This window comes from Anopheles stephensi, chromosome X, assembly GCF_013141755.1.
Source record: "Anopheles stephensi strain Indian chromosome X, UCI_ANSTEP_V1.0, whole genome shotgun sequence".
Taxonomy (NCBI): domain Eukaryota; kingdom Metazoa; phylum Arthropoda; class Insecta; order Diptera; family Culicidae; genus Anopheles; species Anopheles stephensi.
This window is the reverse complement of record NC_050201.1, coordinates 15,710,294-15,734,944: the sequence shown is the minus strand read 5'-3', so window position 1 is coordinate 15,734,944 and position 24,651 is coordinate 15,710,294. Positions and strand designations below refer to the sequence as shown.

At 38.4% G+C, this 24,651-nt stretch overlaps 2 protein-coding genes across 9 annotated transcripts in view; one reads left to right on the top strand and one right to left on the bottom strand.

Moving 5' to 3' along the window:
• LOC118510948 (negative elongation factor D-like) overlaps positions 1-18,426 on the top strand; it is a 54,055-nt gene extending 35,629 nt beyond the window's left edge. For 2 of the 8 annotated variants that reach the window (XR_004906086.1, XR_004906089.1), the window contains exons 5-6: positions 15,062-15,125; positions 15,196-16,034. The gene's annotated coding sequence lies outside the window, so the exon portion shown is untranslated. Of the gene's footprint in view, positions 1-9,083; positions 9,524-15,061; positions 15,132-15,195 lie in introns of those variants that run through there. The other 6 variants (XR_004906088.1, XR_004906091.1, XM_036053426.1 and 3 more) reach the window with 4 other exon arrangements.
• On the bottom strand, positions 12,183-12,731 carry LOC118502655. Its single transcript, XM_036035150.1, has 3 exons — positions 12,557-12,731; positions 12,261-12,479; positions 12,183-12,190 (listed from the first exon to the last, which is right to left on the bottom strand). The coding sequence occupies exons 1-3, from the start codon at positions 12,720-12,722 to the stop codon at positions 12,183-12,185; spliced, it is 393 nt and encodes a 130-aa protein (XP_035891043.1). The 5' UTR covers positions 12,723-12,731.
• Positions 18,427-24,651: the final 6,225 nt, after the last annotated feature.

The window sequence follows — 24,651 nt, the reverse complement described above, 5'->3', positions numbered from 1 at the left end:
AAGTTGTTCGACTATCCGAGTCTTTAAATAAAAATATTCGTCACTCAGTTCAATAAATTAAGTGTCACTCAGCAATTCAAACACATGACTCATAGAGTTGTTGTACCGCTTGGCTTTGCATGATCTTGCAGTACTTGGTGTTTGTTGGGCATCACTACTCTCGGATGAGTGACGTTGTTCGACTATCCGAGTCTTTAAATAAAAATATTCGGCACTCAGTTCAATAAATGAAGTGTCACTCAGGAATCCAAACACATTACTCAGAGTTGTTGTGCCGCTTGGCTTTGCATGATCTTGCAGTACTTGGTGTTTGTTGGGTATCACTACTCTCAAAAGTATGACGTTGATCAACTATCCGAGTCTTTAAATAAAAATATTCGTCACTTAGTTCATTAAATTAAGTGTCACTCAGCAATCCAAACACATGACTCATAGAGTTGTTGTACCGCTTGGCTTTGCATGATCTTGCAGTACTTGGTGTTTGTTGGGTATCACTACTCTCAGAAGTATGACGTTGTTCGGCTATCCGAGTCTTTAAATAAAAATATTCGTCACTCAGTTCATTAAATTAAGTGTCACTCAGCAATCCAAACACATGACTCATAGAGTTGTTGTACCACTTGGCTTTGCATGATCTTGCAGTACTTGGTGTTTGTTGGGCATCACTACTCTCGGATGAATGACGTTGTTCGACTATCCGAGTCTTAAAATAAAAATATTCGTCACTCAGTTCATTAAATTAAGAGTCATTCAGCAACTTGGTCCTTTAGGGCTTGTTGTTAGTGCGTTAGTGACTTGTTCCCTCTGAGCAGTCTACTCTTTTCCATAATGGCTAGAGAGGTGCTTGTTCACTCTCCAGGAGGTTATAATTTTTGCCTTTGACAGCAATTCTTTTCTTTTCACGGACTTTCACGGGTACACCCCAAATTATTATTCTTATTCTTATTCTTCTTTATTCAAATTGTTTGCCTCAAGGGCTTTACATAGTCAATTTATCTTATAAATAAACATATATAACACATAAGGATGATATAGGGAGCAGGCAGAGATGGCTAGTGAAGAAAAAAAATAGATTTTAGGATGCAGAAGACAAAAGACGGGAGCGGAAACAATTAATGGAGATATTTTGGTCAAACAGATCACCAACCGAATTGAATGCTAGTAACGCGCGCATCCATGGATCGCTCTGGGTAAACCGCGTACGACAAAAAGGGATAAGCAGGGGAGGACGTACGCGTAAGTGATGGGAAGTGATATATATAGGGATAGCTGCCAGAAGGGCGGGGGAGTCAATGTTGGAAAGCAGGATGTTGGCAATAAACAATTTGCGAGCATGACCATGACGATCCTCTAGCTTAACCAAACCCAGCAGCTGGCACCGCTCCGAATAAGAAGGTAAGGTTGTGCTGGGTTCGTTCAGTAAACGCCTAGCGGCTATCCGCGTAAACTTCCTCTGCACCCTCTCCAACCTATTCATAGCGGTGACACCAGCGGGGGACCAGACAACACTGGCGTACTCCAGGATGGGACGCACCCAGCAACAATACAGCGCTCTCAGGCATAACAGGTCTCGAATCTCAGTGGACATACGAGAGATTAGACCCAACACCTTGCTAGCACGCTCAAGGACCGAGTTGAGATGCGGCTCGAAGGACAATTTGTCTTCCAGCCACACCCCAAGGTCCCAAGGACCAAGGAAACACGCGGAAGTGTTGAGTCATAGAGCCGATACTGGTGTAAATGTTTGGAAGAAGAGCGACCAAATGCCGATAGAGAAGAAGATAGGCTTTTCAAATCGTTTACAAGCGGATTACCTACACCTTCGCTTGTTGTTAGTTCCTTGGTGATGGATTTCAAACAGGAGGACGCTACTGTACCTCCATTTATACGAATCTCTCCTCTCCTCTTGATCGTCCGTGAGTTTGGAAACTTCATTTCCACCGACTAGTTTGAAAAACTTCAAAATTAGAGAATATTTTTGATTCATGCAATCCTCTCCCAGCCCAGCTACATTTTTTTAAAAACTCCAGTTAACGCACGGTGTCCGGGAGAAGTGTTTTTTAAAAAAAAACTTAACTTTATTTCCATCGACCGGCGGAGTTAATAACCGTTCGGATTAGCGTCTGAGTATCAACTGAACTGTTTGGATGGATGCTGGTGCGCTGGTCCGTGCTGAATTATGCTGCGTGCTGAATTATGCTGCGTTGCAAATTATGTTGTGCGCGCTGCTTTGTGGTTTGTTTGTTTATCGGTCGTGCGTGGTTTGTTTGTTTATCGGTGGCGCGTTCTGCTGCGTGGCGTTTCTCGTGCTGCGCTGTCGTCTTAACTCCTTGCTGCGCTGTCGTCTTAACTTACGGTTTTGCTGGGATTATGGTTTCAAAATTGGTGAATTCTTCTCCATTGATGTATATGCTGCATTTGCTGAATTGAATTAAGTATGAGCCTTGAAGCAGTTGGTTTACATTACTGCAATTTGAGGAGATTTCTGCTATTGCGTTGTTTATAAGAATGTTTGTTTCATCAATTCTCTTGATGATTCCGTTTGTGTAAACCCTTTCAAATGAGCAGTCTGAATGATTTCCTTGAATGATTCTTTGTACACATTCCGATGTTGGTTGAATATTTATACTTTCACAAGTATACAGATCTTGTTGGTCTTGATTGCATGGTTGTGATAATTCGTATATGTGGGTTTGGTTTCTGATGAAATAATTTTGCTTCAAGATGATTCGTTTGCTGTTGTTGATTATGGAGTCTACATAATTGTACTCATAAATTTCTTTTGAACTTTGCGGAAACTTTAACATGTAGATTACGTGCGTGGTATTCATTGTTACTTGAGTACTTGATTTTGCTAACATTTCTTCGGGTGATGTCACCGAAATGTTGTGGTCTGCAAAAAATTTCATCATTTCCTTAAGTTCTTCGAGGGATAAAACCTTACTGCTTGGTATGCCATGTTTTGCTTAAAGAATAGCTTCTTCAAGATTTTCAAGATGATTTTGCAAAGAATCGAGATTTGATATTATGATAAGATGTTGTATCTCAATAGATCTTTGCTTAAATCTTTCAAACTGGAGTTTGAGGACGTCGTTTGTGATTGTTGTTAGATCTTGTAGTCGTTGGTTTATACCTTCATTGATAAGTACTTGTTGATTATTTTGCAGGATCAACGAATTGAGTGTTGATTTCCAGCGATCCATTTCCATATTGTACCAATCGCATCCCATCGCTTTTGTCGTACTACTTGCGGTTTAATTTTACAATATGTTTCATATAATGTTTGTAGCTTAATACGAATTATGCTATATAATGGTCCTGAGTCGATATTTTGTGACAAATCTGCATAATTATTTTCAATTATGTTTTCAATTTGTGTTATATCAAATGGGTGTACAATTCTTAAATATCCTGATTTGATTTGAGCTCTTCCGAGAGAAACTATGGCAAGTGGATTCTTTGTTAAATCGTAAATAACAAAGTTGGTGTGAACTAACGACGACAGGCAGAGTATTAATCTAAAATGGAAAAAAGGATCAAGTTCTTATCAATTACGTTTCCTTAGATTTACTTTATGAATTTTACGATTATTTGAATCGATTACATATGTTGGAAAGTTCTCCTTTATTTTTATTATATGATACCTACTTTCACGTTTATTATTAGATTTATTTTTTTCAAATGCATGAGTATCTGGATCAAAATCTTGATAAGTTTTAGTTGCTATCTTTGCTTCACGTTGCTGGAACAAGTTAGCTATTTTTTTATCATTTGCATCTCTTTGTCTGACCCTTTCTTCAAATGTTAAATTTTCTGAATTTTCCCCAATAAAAATATTTTTGGGTGTGTTATTGATGAAACTGTGAATCGAATTGTTATACTTATAAGCTGCTTCTTGCATGAGTGATTTAACTGTAATATCTGGTTTTAATGCTTTTATGCATCTAGTAATTTCACGGATCGTTGAATGGCATCTCTCTATTTGTCCATTCGTTTCAAATCTGTTGACAGGAGTTTTAAAATTGTTTATTCCTAGATTCAAAATGGCCTGTTCGATAATATTTGAAACAAAACTGCTTTCATTGTCCATTACGATTTGTGCTGGTAAATCCCAGTCATATAATAGTTGTAGAAGAACATCTTTAATGTCTGCTATAGATTTTGATTTAATGGGTCTGATTTTTAAATATTTTGAGAATTTATCTAGCGATGAGATAAATAATTTATTGGCATTATACGCAAATATATCAATATGAATTATTTCTCCTGGGTATTTGGGTGTTGGTGTTTTTGTATCTAAAAATTTTTGTGGTTTCCTTTCATATTTTTCTATTTTGCAAATTTCACAAGTTTTTACAAAGTTTCTTATGATCTTTGTCATTCCGGGAAAGTAATATTTTTTTTATGAATTGTAAGGAATTTTCTTGAGCATTACGATGTGCAAAATTGTGTATTTCTTTGATTTTTTGTAGCTGTTCTTGCTCTGAAGCCATATCTTCTACTATTTTTTGTGAATATCTTGCTTTTAGAATTTTTGGATTGAACATAATTTTAAATATTTCTTGAATTTTTCCCATGGTATGTTCATCACATAATATATCATTTCTGACGGCAGGATTTAAAACTTTCTTTAATTTTTCTGTTAAGAATTCATTGGAAAGGAATGGTTCACAAAATACGTGTCGATGGTATCCGGGGAAAGGATTGGTGTATGCATATGAGGAATTGGTATTGGTGCGGAAAATTAGTTGTTTGCGAAAGACGTTAACAGGTGCTTCGGTAGATAAAATGAAAGAATTGTCATCATCTTCCGCAGAATGTTGTGTTGGTGTTAATGAATTAATTTGTACTCGAGGTAATGCATCAGCTACAACATTAGCTTTACCTGGTTTGTAATGAAGTTCATAGTCATGTTCTTCTAGAAAAGCCTTCCATCTTTTTAGTTTTGCATTGTTATTTTTCGGAGATAGTGTGAATGTTAATGGGAGGTGATCAGTAAAATTTTTTAGTTTTGCTCCATATATAAAATTTCTTAAGGTTTGTAGGGCCCATACTACTGCTAGCATTTCCTTTTCGTTGGTAGCGTAGTTTTCTTCAGTCCTAGAAAGAGTTTTGGAAATAAAGGTTATTGGGCGTTCTCCATCCTGGTTCTGCTGAGATAAGACTGCTCCCAGTGCTTTATCTGAAGCATCTGTGGTTAAAATAAAAGGGTTTTCAAAGTCTGGAAATGTTAAAACATCATTTGAACATAAAATGTTTTTCAAATATTGAAAAGATTTTTTTGCTGATTCATCTAGTGTAATCGGGAAATTTTTAGATTGATTTTTAGGAATTTGGCGATGGCCATCCTCTCCTCTTAGAAGTTTCGTAAGGGGTTTTGCAAGGCTTGCGTAATTCTTCACGAAACGTCTATAGTATCCAGAGAGTCCTAAAAATGATCTTAAATCTTTAAGGTTTTTTGGTTCGGGATATGTTTGAATACATTCAACCTTTTTTAAAATTGGCTTGAGACCTTCCGCAGATACGATAAAACCGAGAAATTCAACTTCTGTTTTGATGAATTCAGACTTATCTAGCTTCTTTTAATGTTTGTAGAATTGTTTTTAAATTTCGCATGTGTTCTTCAAATGTTTTTCCAAAAATGATAATGTCATCAATGTAGACATGACATATCTTTCCGATATGATCTCTCAGAATATCATCCATCACTCTTTGGAAGATAGATGGTGCATTTTTGAGTCCAAAAGGCAGTCTTATAAATTCAAATTTTCCATTATTCACAGAAAAGGCTGTTTTTTCTATGTCTTTTTCATTCATTGGAATTTGGTGAAAACCTGACGCTAGGTCAAGGGTGGTGAAGTATTTATTCGAACATAAATTCGCTAAGACAGTAGAGGTGTCGGGTATTGGATATCTGTCACTGATTGCTTTTGAATTGATTTTTCTATAATCGATCACAAGTCGATATTTTTTTTTTATTAGAAGCATCCATTTTTTTATTGACAATCCATACTGGAGAATTGTATGGAGATCTCGAAGGTCTAATAATTCCGTCGGATAATAATTTTGTAATTTGTTTATTGACTTCATTTTTTAAAGCTTGAGGATAAGGATAGGTTTTACTATAAACCGGAAAATTATCTGTTGTTCTTATTTCTGCTTTTACCTTTGTGGTAAATGGAAGTTTTTTATCTGGAGGATGGAAAATATCTTGAAATTCCGTAAGGAGTTTTTTTAACTCATGTTTGTGATAGGCTTGGAGATGATCGTCTCTTACTTTTATTTGATTAACTTGCTGTAGTTTATATTGTAAAATAGGTATTGTGAATTTGTTGTCAATAATTAATTTTTCATTTGCAGTATCGATTACTGCTTTTAATTCCTTTAACGTTTCATGTCCAATGATAGCATCAAATGATTTTAAGTTTGCTAGATGGAATAATTTTATCATGGTGTTAGAGTATGGTTTACATAATCTGGCTTTTGAAAATTTATTAATTTCGATATCTCCTCCAACCGAAGAGATAAAAAATGGTTTCTCTGCGTCATGGGAAATTTTTGCAAAGCGTGGATGAATGAAATTTTTGTTGGATCCTGTATCGATCAGCATTTTCAATGGTTGTTCTACATTACCATAATATAGAAAGTAAGGTAATGTAGAATTTATTCTAAAAAATTTAATTCACATTCTTCAAGCTCTTCTGTTTCATCGTCCTGTTGTTTGTCATGATTTTTCATGTAACGTTCGTATGAGGACATTTCATACTCCTTCAAACTTTCTTCGTTATAATCTGAGTATTCCACTGGGTTACCTTGATTTTTTTGAATGGTGTCGACATTAAAGACTCGTTGTCTTTTTAGTGGTGGTCGATTGTTTCGGGAGGAGCCTGGTCGGTTTCCGTAATTAATTTGTCTAGACCTTATGGATTGATCTACATCCATGGGTTCTGGATCTTGTTGTTTAAAAGGATTTTTGGGTGGTAAACCTGTTAGTTTAAAATTTTGAAAATTGTTGTTATAGTTTGGTTGCATTCCAAACGGCTTTTGCATTGGTGCAAAATGTCGGTTAACGAATGGTTTTGGTGGTAGAGGGGGTCTGTTAAATGCATTCCGTGGGGGATGCGGTACTTGTGGGATAAGATTTCTGTGCGCTGTTGGCACTGGCATCGTTCTTGGTTTGGTAAGCATTTTTCTACATTCAATATTTTGAAATGAGATACAGTAGTTATAAGCTGCTGCTAGAGATGATGGTTCATAATTTCTTATGAATTTGTATACATCTCCATCTAGTCCTCGGATGAATGAATCAACCGCTTTTTTATTATATGTTTCTATTAATGCCTTCGATGCTTCTGGATGACTGAAGCGGTCATCCGTTTTGATTTGGTTTGCTATTAGCGACATTAGACGACTCACTTCATCGTAATATACTTCAAGAGTGCATCCGCGTTGTTGCACGTTCATTAGTTGGAAATCTAATGTTTCCAAATCTCGTTTCTCCCCATAATATGTTATTAACGTTTTCTTGATTAGGTTCCAATTAATGCCCACATTTGAGGCTACTACCCACATAACCAAAAAGCGATATCCGACCTTACTACGACCTATATACGAAGTCGTATATGTAGACTTATATATACACTTACAGCAGTAATTAACAGACTTCGTGGATGAAAAAAAAAGCGTGCCATAATTATAACAAACATACCATAAATATGAAATGTTTAATTTACGGTCCTGGAAATTTTCAGCGGAATTTTGAAACGTTTCAATCAACCACTTTTGAAATGAAATAAATCAACAATTTAAATTATTCGTTCAAAATTTTTTAGACTTATTCGTTGACTTTCAATAAGCTTTTTGACACAACAATCGAACACATCGAAGTTATGCTTTTTCTCCTTCTTACACACGTTGCGCGAGCAAGATACCGTCGAAAGAATAAAAAACAATACCTACATTTCATGGTAATTTTCACCGACTAGAACTAGAAGAAGAAGCGATATGGTCTTCTACGTCGATGGCAGATTCAACCACATCTGCCACATTTACCACATCTAAAAATTAATGAGAATATCAGCACATGAATCACAATTTCATCTAATCCTAGAGGACAAATAGAAGAAGGACTAAAACTTCCCATGAACAGTGTGGTCAAAGGTTGACACTCCGACAGAATCGCACTGTTCTCTGAGTGCTGCTGATTGCCTTTTCCTTCTATACAAAATTCCACTCTTTTTCAAGTAACGTGCGTAATTTTCGTGTGACATTTCACTACAACAAATTGAAAAACAAGATCATAGTTAATTAAGTCAAAAATGCACTTTAATAAACAACAAAACCTACACCACGCAATATGCACCAATGCACGCCTACAATTGTCAATTGACGAACCAAAATTTGTCAAAGCATTCTTCGATAAATCGAAAAGGCAACTGAACGAATTGGGAAAAAAATCGAAGCTGATGAAATCATTCACAAATCAGTTAAAAGGTGAAACATTTCCAGTCATTTCAGAAATATTTCAACAATTTATTTTTCTCCCATAATTTTTTTTTACCGACATGAGATAAAATAGCACGTCTCGGAACCAATTTTCCTTTAAGACCACAAAGTCGGATAGTCAGTACAAGCTAAAACCTACCGACTTATATCAGACTTTGTGGTCGTAAGGAGGTTATGTGGGTGGGATCTCCCGAAAAGATCGGGAATTCCTTCACTAGGTCGGGAATCTTTTCAAATGTGTCCGGATTGACGGCACTTCCGTCCGGTTTTGTAAAGTACAAGGGAGGATCATTAGAGTCCTCAGACACTGTCATGTTTCCACGAGCTTCTAGTGCAATTATTCTGCTTAATAGTTGGACAACTTCGGGACGTGACATTTTGAAAGAGAAATTGTTTAGTGCCTGAATAAGGTTTTCCAGTTTTAATTTACTTGCTTTTTATAAGTGTGTGTTTCACTGTTCACTGTAGTTATTTTTAATATTTTCTCTTCTCTTTACTTACATGTATTTTCCAAACATTTTGTGGGTATGCCACAAAACTGCGGGATACGTGTCGTCCTGCTTTGAATCCTTTAACAGTCGCGGTCAGGAACGTTTCGAAGCGCGTTGTTTGGGAGTTATCGAATCCTATTACCTTCTGTCGGCCGCTGCTCCGTTACCTCTTACGGTCGAAGTCGATTCGGTCGAAGCGATGACCCAAACGTTGCTGTCTTCCTTCTCAGTACGCCGAATTCATCCCTTTTCCAACAGGATGAGTGATTAGCCACCTGAAGATACTTGGGTATCTAACGTACAGCTGCCACAGGAAATGTCACTTTTCACGGGGCGATCGGGAAAACTTTTTCGTCACTAGCCTTATGTTGCAACTTCACTCTTACGTGGTCACTCACACTTGATTAATGAGAAAACAACGGAGGGTCCCTATTCGGGCGCCAGTTAGTAACGCACTCACGGGTTTAGAGTTTTTAAAAAATTATTTCTATTTTATTAACAACTCTTATTTAAACTCGTGAACGCGGGATGCGATCCTACTCGGTACGGGTTTCACGCCGGTCCGTCTCGGTGTCAGGAGAATGCAGGAAAGAACCGATGATTGAGCGGGCTGCGATGTTTTATAGCTGCGTCATCCGATGGCGATCGATGTTTACTTCTGGCAGCTATCATGATTCGAGCATGATTCGATCGACGATGGTTGGTGACACATTTTATGCTGCGTTGCAGAAAATGTGCTCTCGGCTCGGATGTTGACATTTATGTTATATTGCGCTCGCTTGATGCTCGGTGTTGCGGGTTGTGCTAACTACGTATTTACCTTTTTTATGTATGGGCGTTTGGCGATGTTTGCACTGCGTTTGATCCTTGGTATCAATGCATTGAACAGACTGCGTTTGCACGGTAAGCTATATTTTCTAGCTGATGGACCGATGATAAAATCGCAACATAAACACAACAAATATCGTATTCAAAGTATTATCGTTTTACCCACCTCATAGATGACCGTTCAGTGGCTGACTTTTTTATTGTTAAATTAAGGTATGCTTCTTCCGCTTTTAAACGACAAAACAATGATAACATATAAAATAAACGGAAAAAACACTCAGTAAAAACGTTGTAACTTTTTTTTTACTATCGATAATTTTTTTCTATAACCGTAGTGAATGTGTATGAAAATATTAGAGAAATAATAGTTTAGATTTTCGTTTTAGAGAAATAACGTAGTGAAAATAACAGAGACATATTTCATTTCTAAATTGTTCTATACGTTTTATTGAACTACTGATCGTAGTAATGAAAGCCGAAACCTGATAACCAAAATTACATGTTGTTTAAAATATTAACTAAGCTTTTATCTTTTAATTTCCTTAGCATATATAGCATAGTTAAAATAATAATAATAAAATGTACTTCAAGTTTTCTTAAGATAATGTGCTTAGTAGAGGAAAGAATACCATAGACATGTCCTCCTGGTATGTTAATACTAATTTACATTTAATATCAGCGCATTCTCATTCTATATCATTACAAGATCACTGATTTCGGCGGAGAATATTAGCAAACTAACTGATGATATATGTTTCTTAAAATATTCATATACTTGAGAAAATGATTTGGCAACGACCCTTAACTTTCCATTATTACTATTCACTGTAACAAACTTTAAAACTTCATTATTTTTGCTCAAAAACCAATCGTTAACATTATCATTTTGCAACTTAAACCCTCGTCTAAGATAAAAACTAACAGCCTCTCGTCGCTTCCTATAGGAAGGCTTTGTAGACTGAGAAGATCTTTGAGAAAAATTTGAATTTTCAATTTCCAAAAATCTTCGAATTGCTTGTTCTAGGCAACGATAGTTGGATCTGATCAGACCGGATTTTATGTATCCTAATTTGCTTTCAAAAGCATATGTTGAAAAGTTGTCCAGAGGTCCAAATCGTACTGCTTCTTCATAAAGGTGCACTAAATTGTGCACATTCGATGTTACTCCAGTTTCATCGTAAACCTGCGGAAATGTATCCACAAATCTCTTGAGCATATCACGCGCTATACTCCAGAGCTCATTGTGTGCCGATGAAGAGAATATTGTAACAGCGCAGAAATACAACATGAAATGGTTGTATTCTTCATCCGTTAATGTTCCCCGCAGCACCACGGGAGCAGCGTTATGTAAAAATGTGTTGTTATCCGAACCTTTCCAAAACTGTAATTCTTCTAGGGATCTGAGTTTTCGATCCGTTTCATCAGGAAAGGTTTGTCGGTCAAGTCTCTGCTGAATTATTCTCCGCTGCTACCGATTCCATCTTTTCTTCCCTCGAAGCATTCCCATGAACCAAATGTTCAATAACCTTTTGATTACTCCAATATCTATTTGGTGGAGTCTATCCACAAAAATTATGTTTTGAATTAAATCAAAATTTTCAATAAATATTAATGGTGTGAAACTTGTTTGGTGCAGAGTGTATTCTCTGTTACGGAAACCTTGGTCGGTACGCTTAGGAGCATCCGTATTGAGAAACACAATCCGCTGTGCTACAGATACACCTTCACAGCAACATTTCAAGCAGGAATGCTTTCCCGTATGACCCTGCACACCTAAATTAAAAAATATGGAAAAATGCGTGTCAGGCAATTTTTCCTCACTTTTGTAAATTACCTTTTAGAAATGCTCGTGCTGGTGTGTCCGCTATTATCGCACGTAAAGATACCTTTACTGTGGCATCATTATACTGCAGACCCGTAGCTTGCAAAGAATTGATTTCCTCAACCAATGGACGTAGGAACGGCTCATTGCTTTCCGGCTTCGATTCACCGCAATAGATTCCGACGATTAGTACAGGCAAAAATGGCTCTCCTACTATCTTCAACAATATTGGCCAAAACTGCGTTTTTGACCTTTTATGCAGAGGGAGGCCGTCTATATTAATGTCGTAATGAAGATGATCTGGTACGTTTGTATATTTTCTGTAAGAAAAAATGGTTATGATTTACTTACAACTTACAAGTGAACAGTTTATCGCGTCATGCATTAATTTACTTACTGTAGCTCCTTCGTTAAAACATGACCAATTCCATGGTACCAAAACTTTCCTTCTCCAATATTAGACATCGTTGCACGGTTACGAAGGGTGCCCAATAAAGTTCTGGGATCTTTGGGCAAATTGAGATCCGTTTTCGCGTTTAGGATTCTTAACAGCCGCCGTATTGATTTATGACTCGTGTGCTCAGCAAGTGCCCAGTACCGTATACATTCTTCACCGTTCATCTGATCAATGTCGGGATCGTCTTTATCGTCCAGATACGCTCCATCATTGTCTTCGTCGGCACTTTCTTCTTCGTCTGCTTCTTCTTCCAATTCATTCAAATTAAGCTCGTAATCCTGTGTCTCTAAGAATAGCGTCTCCTCGGTATAGCAAGGTGTTGCTTCATTTAAAAATTCCAAATCCAAAAAGGTTGATGGTTCCGACGTAGTAGGCACTAGGATAATTCAAAACACATATAGTTCCCGAGTCTTCACTTTACAGTAAATGGCACAATATATTTGGAATACATACCATTCACATCTCTTAGCTGTGCTTCATATGGGATACTTTCCGCCTTTTCGGGTTTCGGCCATAGACGCTGTGATTTTCGATAAAGAACGCCAGATTTTCGCAGGGCTTTCAATTGTGGATTTTTCCCCCTCAATTGATTGATAATCGATAGCTTTTTGTCACTCATATTCAAAATACTTTATCCTACGAAATCACAATGCAATTTTGTAACTCGCAACTAAACTGTATCTGTACGTGAACAATGCTTAAACAACACTGATGAAAAACCGGCTGTAATTACATTGAACAATCGAATGTATTACTGTTGTGTCCTTTCTCAACCGTTGTTCCACACATACACAGATAATAAGAACACACGATGTACAATGATAAAACTTAACAACTATATTCTCTCGATAAAAACTCGTTCCTAGGACGGAGACCCGCTCGACGTCCTTTCACTCGATCGGCTCATGGGGAAGTGTGCGGCCTCGTGCTTACATCGGCAGCTGACAATCCTGTCAGCTGCGAGTAGCACCAACTACTACATCAGGCCGCGTCTACACGCGCACTTCCCAAAAAATATGTTTTTAAACTATGCTGACGCTCGTGTTGCTATAGAAAAGTACAGGTATATCTTTGCTGAAGGATAGAAAGAAAAAGCGAATCCAAAACAAAGTTGTACACTAGCGCACCTAGGCGGACAAACTAGGAAACTCCCCATCTGACGCCGAATTTGCTCGATTCTGCTAGATTTTTACTCGAATCACGCACAATCAAGCCACTGACAGTCGCAAATTCCAAATTCGATCACTTTGGTGCTGCTGGTGGTTGTATTCCGTTCCGTTATCACACCGCAAACAAGTTATTTTTGATTGAAACTTCGCTGACACCATACGACACAATCTCACGAATTTACTAAATTCTCATTCTTACTTTCGAGCAAATAAACTGTTACAAATTTGCTCCAGTCATCTATAAACGTGATGAAATATTTTTCACCACAGAGACCAACATGGGTAATTGGACCGCAAATGTCCGTATGAACAAGCTCTAATACACGGCTAGAATTTCTGCCTTCGCTTGCACTAAACTGCTTTCGACTGAGTTTACCCGCAACGCAAGATTCACACAGAAACTCTTCATCATTTTTACGCACTTTCGGCATACCAATAACCATATCGTTACGCATTAACTGTTGTAATCCCTTTGCATGACCGAAAGGACGGTGCCATAGCTCTAAGCTTCTAGGTATCCGTCCACAAGAATAAAGACACGAATCTTTTTCGCACATTATTTTCTGCTGCGTTAACACATAAAGAATTCCTCTTCGACTTCCACTCGCGATAGCTCTGAGGCGTATGGTAATCTTTTTGCTGTGTATGATTTCCGGTTTCCAGAATGTTATTTAAATCGCTCACTAGAGGACGTAAATAATCTTCTACGTTGTCTGGTTTCGACAAGCCACAGATCTTTAATTTTACATGTTAATTCGAAAATAACTTTCTTGTTTTATGTTTTTAGAATATATTTGAACATTTAAACAAATACCGCAACGTAATTAGCAACCTTTCTTGGGGGGTGATGGAGTCGCGCATATTGGTGTGCATGCGACTTATTCCCGGCCTTATAGCTAGCAGCAAAAGTTCAAAATCTTCCTTCTTCATTCGAAGAAAGTTAACGATGGTTTCGTTGGCTTGTTCTGCGACAATATTATCCAGCAAGCGGTTGCCATCTTCTTGCCGCCGGAAAAAATTGGTCGCATCCACCACCTGCGCACAATTTGCCTGTTGCGTCTTCGCAAATTTACTTCATTTAATTCCACAACCCACGATAACGAAGCTAACCACTCTTCGCTCATCAACAGATTCTCCATTGCAAGCTTGTCACAGCAAAATCCTCGATATTTCTTAATCAAAGCCGGAAAACAAATCAACAACTGCAAACAACACTCCCTGTATGTTAACAAACATGGCAAGGAATGACAGAAAGATTTCGCATACATTGAACGACAGCTGCTGGGTGTGCGCTTTGTTGCCCTAAACGCGGCTATATGAACCGAAATGTTTTTGACGTAAAAATTTCGCCAATCCCCCCCTTTTAGGCGAAATCTTTATGAAATCTCGCATCGTGTAGCCTGGCTTATACAGTTCACGAACACCTCTGTTGTTATCACTCTCTCTCTCTCTTTCACCGAGAGCCAACCCAACCGACCATTTTGACATCGTCCGTCATACCGTTCGTATGCCGGACGCTTATGACGAAAGGAAGCTCTCCCCATGGACGGTCCGGCATGTCATGGCGGCGATAGACGTCAGACGTATGACGGACGCCCATCTCTACCGTCAGATGGTCCGGCATATCATGGCGGATAGAAATCTACGTATGTGTGTGTAACTGCACAAAAAAAATGACACAACACCATCATGTGGCGTTGTTTACTTGTGGTATTCTGGTTATTTTTTTGTCGTGGTGTTTCATATGTTTTGCGTGGTATCTATGATTATATTCTTTTTCTTTACCTAGGTTGCATTTGTCTGCCGATGCTGCTGAAGAAGATTTGAACCGTGGATCTGTAAGATAAAGAGACGTGAATGTAAACATTAGACTAACAGTGCTGTTGCAATTGACGGTGTTAAACGTTCTACATAAATTTTTAGGATCGTGCAAAATGAATGCGTCTATTATTTTGGATGAGCATATGTACTGTTCTAAACAGTGCAATGATAACACTGTTACGCCGATACTGGTTCCAGTTCCGTGGTCGGAGTTCCGTGGTCGTGGTGGAAGTTCTGTTCCAGCCGATTTTTAAAAGCTGCCCACCATACTCCCAGTACGATCTGTAAGCATTGGAAGAAAAAATTGTTATTGCGCAAAAAAATAACATAAAATGCTTGTATTGGTCGTCAGCAATGTAGTCCTTCAAAACTCCTACACTAGCATAGTGCAAGAAGGAACTATACTCCGACGCCTTCCAATAATTTATGTCCTGAATGTTACGGAAGGAACGGTGTATTTCGTTAGGCAATTTTATCGCTTTCAGAGCTTTGGAAAATGCGATGCACGTGGCAGTAGACCATTTGGGTTGCCCTAACCGCCCTAAAACCCATCCTTTTAAAAGTTTCCGCATAATTCCTAGATCTAATAAATGTAACCGATCCGATATTATTATATCTTCTATCATGTCTATGTATAGTAAATCTAGGAAAGGGGATGGTTCCTTATGATGTATCCCGTACGCAAATTGTCGAAATAAGGAGTCTGTCCTCAGCGGTGCATCGCAATCAGTGAAGACAACCGTACGCGAGCTAGAATTATGCTCACCGACACAGGTGCACTTCAAGCATCCATGCTTGGCATTAAAGTTAGCAACACCTGGAAAAGAATTAATTTAACATTGGAAAAAAAATGTATGTATTAAAGAGGCTAAATTACCATCAACCATTTTTTATATTAAATATACCTTTCAAAAACGCCCTTGCCGGGGCATCTGCTATTACAGCCCGAACTTTGATTTCGTGCTGCATATTATTGATAGTCAATCCAAATTCCTCTAATTCGTTTAGCTCGGTCACAAAAGGTCGCAAGAACTCCTCGATACTAGGGGGCTTTGTTATCCCGTGGAAGATAGCCACCGTCATTGGAGATGCCAAGGGCATTTCATGTACGGAAATCAGTATAGGCCAAAATGTAGCTGGGCTACTATTATGCAGCGGCAACCCATCGATTGATACGTTGAGCGACAACTCTGCCGGTAAAGTCGTATTGCTGAAAGAAAATAAAGCATTAGCATTTAAAACTAATTAAATACAATGTTTACTTACCGGAAACGATTTAAAAGGCACTGTTTTACGCCTTTGTACCAATACAACCCTCCTTCAACGTTGATGATGTTTGATGCAGCTGTTCGGCTCGTTTTTAATAGTGTCCGAGCGTCCTTAGGTAAATTATAAGGAGTTTTTTCTCGGAGAACGTCCAGAATTAAATTCATGGTTTCATGAGGGATCCCTTTCACCAAAGCACAGTATCGAAGACATTCTTTCAGCGACATGTCCCCATATTTTCCGTGCCGAGCTGTTGCTTCCTCAGGATCCTCGGAATTCGCCTCCTCGCCGGATGATTGTAAATTTGTGAAGGAGCATTCCACGCACTGAATCCTGCTCCATCGTCAATAGTATCAACATCATCTAAAATACAATGAAATTTTCTAATTAAGCACAACAATAATGGTTTATCCGTGGCATAAACACTTTTAAACTTTCGTTACGTATACCTCATCCACAATTTTAATCACTTATTTATACCTACCAGAGGATTCATCAAAGTTGCTCAGTCGGTTCAGCCTTTTAGCATTCAACTTGTACAGGTTTCCCGTACGCCGATGTCGATTAAAAAACGTTCTACGAGACATTATCAATTTTTTTAAAACTCTTTATTTCGTTAACTCACAATAACGGTCTGATCGGTTATGTTTTGATTGAAAGAAAAGCGCTGACAACCAACACGGACTCACAAACATTCGACTGATCTTTGCACCGTCCGGCATATCGTTCGTCAGTTCTTCTGAGCATAGGCAGCGTGAGAAAGAAAGACAGTGTTTCGGTCATGGTGATCTCGCTCTCGCAGGCAATGTTATTCCGGACGCTGTCAGTATGGTTGGTTGGGAAAGTACGTCCATGTATTGTCACAGCACTGAATAGAACGTGTCTGGGCCCATAACCTAAAGAAGGGAAGACACAACCGTTCTGTTTCGCGAGCTAGCCAAGACTGACTTGATTTATTGCAGAGCACACAGTTTTAAACATACACATATAGGAAATTGGAAACCAAACACTTCTCCAGAATCGCGTACGCGTTTGGGTGGGTGTTGGAGGAGCCGGCGATGATACTTTCGGTTAAAGTACAATTCGGAGACACGTTGTGATCCGTCTTGCAGGAAGATCACGCTGTGTTCCCGGATGACGTGTGGTGGTCACGAACCATATTTCGTCTAATGAGGTTTGGAGTTCGTCTAATGTGTATTGGGCGGAAGTTTCCGACTATTGCTGTTGCTCGTCTGATGCGTGTAATGTTACCGTATACCGAGACTTGATAATTCTAAGCGACTCGCCCGGGACGTCCCAGACGTAATGAAACCGACCAAGGAGCCGTTGTTACTTTATTTGTAGCGTTTCTTGTGGCAGAAATTATCAACTTCACATCGTCTTATGCCGCCCTTCATTATGATATCAATCGCTCTTCTTGCGAACAAAGTTTGAACTGGAGTTTTATTTCGCTTAAACCTCTCACATATGCTCTCCCAAATATTTTCATTCGTTATCTATCGTTTATCAAATTCGACTTTACAATTAAAATATGCAATGTTTTTTTGTTGTTGTGTCAAGAAATCATGTGTTCTTTTTTAGAGGTCTAGAAGTGTTCGTGATGGATAAGTTTTTGGTAAAATTTTCTATCCTCATTATTAGGCTTAGATAGGTCATAGGTTAAGCTGTTAGATAGAGTCACAGCTCAATACAAAAGGTTTCTGTGACCCCTACCTAGCAAGGCGGTAAAGAAAGAAGACTGCTATACGTTACACAGTAGATGATTTACATGAAAACTTTAAGTCAAAACAGTTTGTAGCTCTGAGGGTTACGAGCGTCTGACCAAACATAAGATGTGAAAACGGTGCCACGGAAGTTTACGATCAGTAAGATGGGCGCAAATACATCAACCGTAAGCAAAATCGTTTGAACTAGGGCAGTGGTCAAGGGCAAGCGGCTAAACATAATCCGTTCCGCATGTGCCGACATGTTCTGGAGGACGTTCGTTAAGTTAAAGTTAAGTCAATTGTAGCATATAGGTAAGGGCTGCCAAGCCGAAGAATAAATAAGTAGATGCCCAAAACTCAACGGCTTGGATTATTATTTTCCCAATGATTGGAAGATCGTTGTTTCCGGCTGCTGCGCTTACTAGCGAGTCTCTTTTCGTCCGAAAGCTATCGCATCTACAGTTTATCCCTCATACTAATAAAGGGATACGAAAACAAGCGAAGAGGTTATCCCTGCTCCCTTATCCTGAATGCACTTTGGTATATAAATTTTATGGTATCACTAAATCAGGGTATTTTGTTGTTATTCTTTCTCTAGACTACGCTTTATTTTCAGTTTTATATCGGACAGAGTTTCCACTTATAAAGTCTAACTTGATGTGCCTTATCCTAAATCATATCCTGCTATTTATACTAAAATATCCCTATCTAATCCTAGCTTAATTTATTTACTTCCTAAGTATCCTTGATTCCTTCTTATGGTTTTCCTGTGCTACCTATCCTATCCTTATCTTTGCGTATTAGCTATCCCATTCTAACCTATACAAACAAACTTCTATCAATCACAACTATTCCTATAAATGATAGCTTATTATAATTCCTGCTATATAAGTGTACTATAATTATGTTATGATTACGCCTATGTGTAGGCACCACAGCACCATTGGTACGCATCCGAAAATAGTAAATTTTCTGGCGAGTTTTCTGTGATCGGTAACAAACATTAATAAATTGTTATCCAAAACCGATTTGTAATAATTTCAACTGAAAACACAAATAGTAAGTCTAATACAGGATTTGCACAACGAATCAGTCATCGTAAAGCGCCTGAATGTTTTCATCATATTTCACATTGCCACCGTAAACCTATAATTTGGTATCCTGATTCTCAAAATGGCATAACGAACTTGCAAGCCGAGGACTTTCTTGGTTAAACGGCCAGAAAAGGAAAGAGGAAGAAGGAATATTATTAGGCGAAGTACATTTAATTTTATTTCTTTTTTTCAGGAACAGAAGAAGTGCCGGTCCCTAACACCATTACCGAAGACGAAATTGAAGAAGAAATCTTTGAAACAGAAGATGCTCTGGATGTGGAAAATCATACGAGCACAGATGAACGTTCTTCTGACAGCAGTGACGTGAAACATAACAATGTCCGGAGTCTTGATAACATTGTCCATTGTGGATGGCATTCGATATTGGGCGCTGTCCACCAACGCCCCGCATCGATCCGTTAATATGGTTCTTAAGCTGTTCAAGAGAACCAACACAAGAGTTCCTTCATCTGCTAAAACGTTGCTTAAGACAAACCGAAACCCATCATTAGAAATTTTCAAACCTTTCTCATTTCTCATCCAAAAAACGGGGTGGTCGATTGCTTGGATAGTTTTGCTAACTAGAGAGAAATGTGGAGAAATAGGAGAGAGTCGAGTGCGAAATGAGAGTGAATCGTAAGCAAATTGAGAGAAAAATCAAAGAAAAATGAGAGCGAAATGGAAGAGAAATAAGAGAAAATCGAGAGAAAATCAAAAAAGAAATGAGAGAAGCTCGGGAGAGCAGAGAAGAAAGAATTGAGAGTAATTTTTCTCTCGATTTTGTCTCATTTCTCTATCATTACTATCTCTCGATTATCTCTTACTTTTCTCTCATTTATCTTTCTATTCACTCTCGATACTCCCTTGTTTTTCCTTCATTTGTCTCTCAATTTTCTCTTATTTCTCTTGATTCTCTCTCATTTTTCTCACGATTTTACGCTCTCAATTCTCTCTCATTTCTTTCCCAATTCTCTCTCGATTCCCTTTTACTTGTCTCTCATTTTTGCTTGATTCTATCTTATTTCTTTATCGATTCTGTCTCATTTCTCTCTAGATGCACTTTCATTATGCTTTCAGTTCGTTCTCGATCCTCCCATTTCTCTCCCATGTCTATCGAAACGACAAAATACATCGAAAAAAATTAGCACATAACAACGGTTCTATTTTAAATCAACCTTACATGTGAACTTAGCAGCCCGGAGCCAGTTTTACAGGCCAAACAACTTCTTTTGTATGACCTATTCAATCTTCATTATACAATTTTTGAAATTCAGGATGCCAAATTACAGTTTTAAGAACGGCAATGCAAAATTATGTGAAAACATTCAGGAGCTTTACGATGACTGATTGGTCTGCAATATGCGCGATCTAGCGATACGCAATATGGATCGTTTGGATGTTACCCATCCAACAGAAAATCGAATCACAGTCGGATATGGATATCATTAAAATGTATGTGCGTGCTCTAGTGTTGTTTGTACTGAGTAAGTGGGAGGGCATGATTTAAATCTTTCCATTCGATAAATTAAATCAACTCTCATCACAAAAAGTTTTTAGAACCCGGTTCAGATTGGAATTGCAGTGAGTTTTAACAGCTCTTTTGAGAATTGTTATAATGAAACTCACCCTGAGTGAGTGGCTAGTCGCCACAAAGATTGCTATCGTAGATAATTTTTTATAATTCTTTTGCGGTCCAAATCGCATTTAACAAAACTTTAAGTTTCATGCAAAGTAGTTCAACGAATTAAAATTGCAAAAGAGTAGTTTAACGATTCGAATTGCGATCGTGACGGAGTAAGAGTGAATTAATTCGATGAAAAGAGTAATTATTCTCGCTTGCATACCTTTAGAATTGTCGGTAAAAGACTCGAGAAGGCCCCCCCCTGACAAAATTTGTTAGGCGCTGTAGGATTTACGCCTAAAGGTATGCAATCCGCAGTACACGTTGCGGAAGCTTCACAGTGAGCTTTCAGTGTGCTTTCAGTGTGGTCAAAATTGGTTGAAGAAAGTCGAATAAAATATTGTTATTATTTGATTAAAACCTCCTCTCCGCTAACCCTACTATTCATTTTGGCTTACTGGGGCTCGGTACTAGTTTTCGGTCACACTAGGGGTGAACAATCGGGCCTAACACATGCACGGCGTTCTCGGACGGTAACGGAACAGTAATTCGATAAATACTTGTTAGCTTGCATTGATATTCAGCAAAGGAGGAAACATAAGAATATCATAATCACAAACCACTTGTTACAATGTATTGTATCAAGTTCTACTCGCTGTCTATTAACAGTATTAAGGAACAATGCACAATGTTTACATCAAATGGGTTTTGACCATACAGAAATTCCACTGTACAATAAAAATGACAGGCCACAGTGCTGCACACAAAAGATTCTAGGGGGGGCCTTCTCGAGTCTTTTACCCTAACTGCAAAAAAGATCACTATCATAACTCTATAACGAGGTATTTTTCGATTGTTTAAATATGTTAAGCCCACTATCGATGCTACCGGAAGCAATACATACGCGAGCCGATCGTCTGATCCTTTTTTTAGAGGACCTTAAAGTGTCGGCACGACGACTGGATGGAAGTCCACTTCTGTTGCAGATCCGGCACTTCCGCACTCATCAGTCGAGAGATGTCATCCCAAGCTTCGGCATGCATCCTCCTATCCTTGTAGTGTGAATCCTTACGACTCCACAAGTAGGGTACCGCTTCAATGGGCTGTACCAACTTTAGCGTACGGTCGTGCCCAAGATCTAGTGTCTAAAAAAAGGAGATCGTTTGTTTTACATTCGTAAGTAAGATACCGGCGACTAGCCGGTCACAACCAAGCAAAACATACTTTCATGCGCCTTTTCAGTCGCAATGCTACCATGTTCATAGTTTGATAAATTAAAGGTAAAAAAAATGTGTATAAAGCAAATATTATGATAAATAAAGGTAAATAAATGTGTATAAAGCAAACATTGCATCAGCAGGGCACACTTTTAGGTAAAAAGGTAAGGTAAAAAGCAAGGTATATGGATGTAGAAGGTAGAGTTGTTTAGAGCAAATTGACATTTCTCGACCTGACATAACAATTCCGAGGTGATCGAGGGGAAGGGTATTGAGAAGAGTGACGGCAGCGTCGGAGGAGGCGCCGGTGGTGGTATCGTTTGCGATTTTTTGACGAAAAATGCAACCAAATATCGTCAATCTTCTGTGAAACAACATTTAATATGCGAAGATGACCCATAAATTAGTGAAATTGCTCAAGGGATTGAGAATCGAGGCTGTTTGTTCATGTTTGTTGCCCCATATCATATGTTTTTGTAAACAAACTCTGACATAACTCGACTAAAATGTCGCCCTGTCAAATCGATAAAAATCCACCTTCTAAATACATACACCTTGGGTAAAAAGGTAAAATAGAGTCCCACACAAAGATTTGACAGTTCGAAAATGGTCAGGGCTATTGCACACGTGATACGTGTTTTGTCAATCGGAGGGGGGATGTTTGTTTACATTTTGCATTTGGATTGTTATTGTGCCGGGAAGTGATCGTTTATTTTCCTCGACCTTTTTTAAGATTTGTGACTAATTATGCGCCTTTATTGGTTGCTGTTTGGAATTATTTCAGTTATATTCTACGATACGTTAATGATACGTCGCATACATTTAGTGAAAACGTGTTTAGGCTGCGCGTGGACACTTTTCTGCTTTGCTGCGGACCGGTTCAACTCCCGGTCGGATGTTTGTTACCGGAGGATGCAGAGGTGTCTGTTTAAAGCAACAGTGGCCGCACCGTAACCAGCGCTAGCATCTATGACGATGCGCCTTAACAGCCGGCAATTCTATCAGTATGCGTTTCATACTGGTGTACTGGTGGTACAATGTGCAACCGAATTCTTTCCATCACCGGAAGCAGCAGCATCCCGTTGGATGTTTGTCCCCGGATTATGGAGCAGTATAGGTAAGCTCCTAGATGTTTCTTACCTTTGGCTAAACCGGAGAAGAGCCCCTGTTCTATATTAAAAGGAATCGCTGTGCTGTCGGCATGTGCACCATATCATACCATTGTATGATTGTGCACTTGCATGCAGACAAAATTTGTGTTGATAAATCTCGTGATAAATGTGATTAATCAGTAATAAAAGATGTGATCGTACACCTAACGCGGTCGTGTTTTAAACATCTTTTAATGTGAGACATCCGAAACCGTTTTGGTAATTAGACTCTAGTGGATCCGAGTGTGTTGTATTCTTTAACTTTTTAACGGATGTAACGTTATGCAATCACCGGAAAGGATCGGCGGAAGGCTATCATACAGAAAATTACGTACGATATTCATATATCTGTCCTGCTTTACAAGCCGTCTACCATGCTGATCGATTTCCTTGCAAGCTGGGCAGGTCATTCTATTTTAACATTACAGGATCGCAGTCTAACACATGGCGGTAGGTACCGGCTGCGTTAAGGTAAAAGGTTCGTGCCCTCGTCTCTGATTCTACTGGAATTTCGAACCGTTTAGCAGTTCGTGCGTTAATTAAACGGACTGGCTAGCTTACTGGCTCAACAACTGGCGCCTAACAGTGGACCTTGTGCTTGCTGAACAGTAGCTCATAGTTGAATAAGACAGACAGCCTGTCTTTATACATCAGACTCGTAATCATTTCTTTCCATCCATCCGAAGAAAAAGTAAAAATTTTATCAAAAATTGAATATAGAAGTCGTTTCTGAACTTTCAAAAATATTTTTTTCATGCTCACCTTCCTGATCTAGTAACCAACTTCCGCACCTAGGCAGCACCTCTTGGAATAAAGACAAACAATGCCACTTCATACATTTATCAGATTTTTTCAATATCCACCAATGCAGTGTAGTCATGAAAACTGATGAGACTCTATAATGAAATGAAATGATAAAATAAGGTTTTATTCGAACACATAAGTGTTAGCAAACTGAAATGAAACTTTGGATGGTCTATTGAATTGAACTTTGGTTTTTCTAGTTCTCGATTTAAATTGAAAGTCTATCTATTTACCACGGTTTATTGTAATGGTTGCTTGTTTAAAAAAGAAGCAAACAATTGAACTTTAATTGAATGCAGACGTATAACATTAAATAGAAGCGCATAAATGATCTCTGCTGTATTTCTTTTATTTTTCGAACCTCACTAGCATTTATTCCCAATCTGCTCGTTAAAGGATCTTGCTACACGTGCCGGCTTCTATTAAATTCCGGCACTATGTTAAATCGTTCAATGCTTTTTTTTGGTTTATTGCACAAAAAACTACTCGAGTGCTCAATACATTAACTGTTGCGAACGCGACAAAATAAAATTGAGCTAAACTGACAGGCATGTAAGAGTTAGATGAAAAACTTTAAATAACTAAATATCTTTGTTTAGGATAAATTATCACCGGCAAATATTATTTTAGGAAAAAACCCTAAACTAACAGAGCGACAAGATTATGATGCGTTATCGGAAATATCTCGAAAAAGGGACA